This window comes from Cryptomeria japonica, chromosome 8, assembly GCF_030272615.1.
Source record: "Cryptomeria japonica chromosome 8, Sugi_1.0, whole genome shotgun sequence".
Classification (NCBI taxonomy): Eukaryota; Viridiplantae; Streptophyta; class Pinopsida; order Cupressales; family Cupressaceae; genus Cryptomeria; species Cryptomeria japonica.
Genome location: NC_081412.1, coordinates 551,070,131 through 551,075,061, shown reverse-complemented (window position 1 = coordinate 551,075,061; position 4,931 = coordinate 551,070,131). Strand labels below are relative to the sequence as shown.

Here is a 4,931-nt window from a genome sequence, read left to right as displayed (position 1 = left end):
TCATGTTTATATATACTTATGGTTAAGTAATTTAAGATTAGTTTATCGGATCTTTTTTTGTGGGAAAAGATAAATGTTTTAATGTATAACTAATTAACCCCACCCTCTCAATTGTCCAAGATATTCAACATACCTATCTAGGTGTCACTGAGTCCCACAAGGCTCAGGTGGGGCCTGCATGCTTCTAGAATTTGGTCAAACTTGATATCTTCTAGAATGATCCTATGTCACTTATAATGTGATATCTAACTCATGGCCATAGTGCTCACACAAATGATCTCCTTTCCTTATTGAAAAATTTGGAGAAATCATGCACCAAGCATTAATTTCATCTTGATAGACATATATATTTCCATTTCCTTGTTATATTTGACGACTATAATATTAAATAGTTATTATTTTATGTCAAATCGATTGCAAAATTTGATCATACATTTCTTTTGGATGGACATATAACCGTATTATAAATTGTCCAAGATTAGTATGTGCATGCTTTTAATAGGTTGATACAATTCCAACTCCATGTCACTTTATGTGGCATGGTTATGGGTTTGCTTTTACTTGATGGCAATGCACATATGAATATGCATGTGAGATCAATTGTAATTTGTGCACCCTAACTTTGCACCTTCATGCTCATATATGATAATTTTATGTGATGTTCATTTTTTTTCTCAAATCTAAGATCTCAAATCCACTTTATCTTATTTTTAAATGTTAATATAAATTAATTCAATAATTATATATTAGATCATGTCTTTTTAACACATCTATACAACATGACATATTTTTATTATTATTCTAATTGAACTTCTAATTAACTTACTTCAATGCAAAAATAATAATCAATGCCAAAAAAAAAATTGTAATCAGAACTGATAATAATCTTTTTCATATCTCAATACACTGGGAGTGACTTTCCCTTATAAAATCTCTGAACATTGCCCATCATCATGACAATACCCCTGAATGTCTATGGTAAGTTCAATAATAAAATATAAGTTCTGAGCTTCTTTTGAAAATACCCTTTGCATTACGGTGTGGACTCTCAAGCATTACAATAAGTAGTACAATATTATCTATTCTACTATTAAAACGAACTTTGCAACATTAGGTGGTAAAATGTATGGTTGAAATGGCTAGGGTCTGTGAGGCCAGCCAGACGGGCCATTACTGGCTGAAATGAAATTTGCTTTCCTCAATGCTAAGGTCTTGCTTCCTATGATATTCTATTGGCCTCGATATACATTAATTTGTTGGGCCGTAGGATAGTGATCTTGGCAATACTCTTGTATGTAGATGGGGAAAAATGCATCGTTATTGTCACTAGAAATGGTCGTATTCTGAGATGGGCTTTGATGACTTGAATACATTTCATTAGGAGAACAATAATGCCCATAAGGACTGTCATTGGAGGAAGCTGGTATTTCAGTGAAACTGTGGTCTAGTTGGTGTGGACTCAATGACGCCCTTTCTGAGCTACAGGCCAGACGAGCCTGGGCAAATCTCAATTCATCCTGCAAATGTGCAACCTGCAAATTAAAGAAAAGGTTAGCTCTTAAGGAAATTTAAACACCCAAGCTGAATTTAAATATTGATAAACTCCTCTGATCATTGCAGCTATTTTAAGAGAGTCTCTTTACAACTAATTCTGTTGTATTTCTTCATCGGTCTGTATTGTTTATTCTAAACAAAAACTTTACCTTTTCATTCGATTTGACTTGAAGAGAATCTATTTATAACAATTTGTTCCAAAGCATTTTATTTATTTTTGAGATAAGGGATGATAGTAGACATTGATAAAAATAATCAAATACATGGATAGAGCTTTCTTAAAAGCTAAAGATAGAGAACCTTAAATACGCTCTGACTTTGTAGTATATTACGATTCGAACTTTACAGAGTCATATTGAGATGCTTTTGACATTTTGGCTTTTCTCTTTTGGTGTGAAATAGAAGTAAAATATAGTTCAATTACAGTAGGTGAAATTATTATTTAAATTTATTTAATTGAATTTATTATAAGAGTCTTACTATTGAAAAAATTTGGTTTTCTTATGATTTTAAATCGATATTTTGGTTGACATTAAGTTGCTTATTATTAGAAATAAGATTATTGTTTGTAATATACATAATTCATTTGAAAAACAATCAACCGTGAAAAACTAATGTCAACAATAACTACCTTGTCTAGTTATGCTATGAAAATCCTAGGCCTTAAACTTTAGTGTTCAGATACCACATATAAATCCCATGCTCCCCACTACCGACAAATGATTTAGCTTTCTGAAGTATAGGATTTAATGCTGTTTCTGTACAAAATTTCTTCTTAAAGAGTCAAATGACTTTTACAGAAAAACCTTATCAATATGAATGTTTTCGTTCAAAAGTATTGAAAGACCATACTTATTTCACTAACGTAGGACTAGCAGATAGAAGCTCAGACAGCTATTCTATCATTGGTATTAGTTGCTCTCATATCCTAAAAAGTACAAAAGCAAAAACTAGACTAACGACTTAATAAGAAGCCATGATATTCCTCTACTTATTTCTCCCTGAATAATTAGGTGAGTCACTCTTTGCTTGTCTCAGAATTCAGCCTGATCCAAGCACTGATATTTTGATCTTATAAATATAGATTGCAGTTCATTTCTAGACGACCCATTTCGCAAGGTAGTTAAATTAGAAAAATAATCAATTACCCCTTATAAGAGATTATTTTAAAATCAATTGTATGTGTTTTTTATTGATGTTTCAGATCACATTTTGCAATCTATCATCAGGTTGATTTTTTTTCTCTTGATCTTTTGGATTTGATTGTGTACATATTTTTTATCATCAACTTTTGGAATCACACTCTGTGATTCATCATCAGGATGTAAAAGAATTCCAATCTCCTTGGAATTCTTTTACATCCTGATGTTGAATCATGGAGTGTGAGTTGAAACATTGATGATAAAAAATATATACACAATCCAATCCAGAAAAAGATCAAGAGAATACAACATGGAACATCCTAATGATTAATCACTGAGTATGATTTGAAACATTGATGATAAAATATATATACACAATTGAATCTAGGAAAAAAAAAGAAAAAAAGAATACAACATGAATTGTAGAAATCTCATAACATTGATTGTTTTTTTGTCAAATATTCTCTTCCTGATGATAGATCACTGAATGTCATTCAAAACCCTAATAAAACACACACAATAAATTTTAGAAACACTATTCAGATTATTTAAACCTTAATAGCTTGTTTCTTTGTCTTCTAAAAGCACAGAGAACCAAATACAATTAAGCTCCTTTCATGTGAAACCTTAGCTCTTACATTTATAATCTTTGTTGTATATTAATTAGCAACATTTGTATTGCACATATTATAACTAAATAACTTGGTAGAACAGAGAGCCATTAACTAAATACCAAGGAAGCAAGACGCTGACTAATTCCCTACAAACATTTTTTCCTGAATAATTGTCAATTGATGACCACCTAGAAAAATTTCAAAGAAGATAGAATTTAACCTGGCGTTGAAGAGAAAAGATGTGTGAAACGCATCCAAAAATGGGATCCTGCAGGCGAGACTGGGCTTCATAAGATATGCTCGCCACTGCATCATATCGTTCTTCTTCTGATGGAATATTTTGCAGCAACTTAGAAAAATTACTGGCACCAAAAATCTTATGTATTGCAGAAAATTCTGATGCACCCAAATCCTCCGAGGAAAAATAAGGGGCAAAAACGCATCCTTTTACACATTTTCTCCTAAGAAACTTACAAGCTCCACAGGGTGTTCTTACTCCCCCTCCACAGGCCATAATATACTTATATTCCTTAACCCAATTACTGGACTCTACTTTCCTTTCCTAAAGCGTTTTCTATTCTCTGTAATGTTCTGTTAGAACGGATTCAGCTCTCTCTTGGGTGTTCTATAATAATAAAACAGAGAAAATGGGAGGAAAAAAGGAGTAAAAACAGATAGAAAGCAGATTAGATGTAGAAGCCATGATAGATCCCTTATAAGTAGTTCTGTGACCTCCTTCAGGAGATCAAGGAGTCGAATATAAATAAAGAACAATACAATGAGGGAACATAATGGTGTAGAGAAAATTGACTGATAGTTACATTGTGTAGCTCATTCCTTATGACGTTTCCGTGCTGTCTGTTCATCCAGCGACATAGTAGCTGGCTTCCATAGCCTAAAATTAAAAAAGTAAAAGAAAGAATATAATAATGATTAGATTCGTAGCAAAATTAAACAATTGCGAAGAAAGGACAAATTTGCCTGCCCATCTAATCATCGTAACAAAAGCTGGAAAACGTTTATACAATATTGTAAACTCAAGACGCTGCGCTACCAATATTGGCTTGGCATTGCGCATTATTGCAATTGTAGTCAGTCTTTTAGTTGGGAGATGACGTCAGCAAACATTTCTTAGTTTTAGGGTTGCCTTGATATGTGTATTATACTAAAGATGGGTCTCATGAAGTTGGTCTGGTTTGGAAAATGGTGCAGATTCATTAATTAATGTTTATGGAAGGTATCTAACTATACAATTTTATTAATATTTATTCGTAAGGTATTAGAAAATTCTAAGGGCAGCCATCAGAAATTGGAATGGTGGTGGAAAGAAGAGCATATTCACCGACAGGTTAGGTCTACGGTTATCCCCAATTGCCTGCCACCTCCGTTGAGGGGATCATCACCTCCATAAAGTTTTGGCGTGATACATAGAATACATAAACTTCACTAATAAAAAAATTGATGTTAAAGACATCCATATATTCTATTCCAATTAACAACTTGCTTCTTTTAGATAAAAAGTTTCTAAGTTTAAAAAGATTTTACTGCATACTGAACACATAGACGTAATGCATTTAGTCATGTTTCCCAGAAACCATACCTCGATCGTCAACATAGTGTA

The 4,931-nt window shown here is 32.5% G+C and overlaps 1 protein-coding gene across 1 annotated transcript; it reads right to left on the bottom strand.

Moving 5' to 3' along the window:
* Window positions 1-1,046: 1,046 nt before the first annotated feature.
* On the bottom strand, window positions 1,047-4,012 carry LOC131067047 (LOB domain-containing protein 14-like). The gene is made up of 2 exons (XM_058001978.2): window positions 3,531-4,012; window positions 1,047-1,532 (listed from the first exon to the last, which is right to left on the bottom strand). Exons 1-2 carry the CDS (start codon window positions 3,822-3,824, stop codon window positions 1,230-1,232), a joined length of 597 nt encoding a protein of 198 aa, XP_057857961.2. The 5' UTR covers window positions 3,825-4,012; the 3' UTR covers window positions 1,047-1,229.
* Between the last annotated feature and the right edge of the window lie 919 nt (window positions 4,013-4,931).

Coding starts and splice junctions, on each gene's coding strand:
- LOC131067047 (XM_058001978.2), bottom strand. CDS start 3,824: ATGGCCTGTGGAGGGGGAGTAAGAACACCCTGTGGAGCTTGTAAGTTT. Junction 1,533..3,530: donor TCTTTTCTCTTCAACGCCAG/GTTAAATTCTAT, acceptor TTTAATTTGCAG/GTTGCACATTTGCAGGATGA.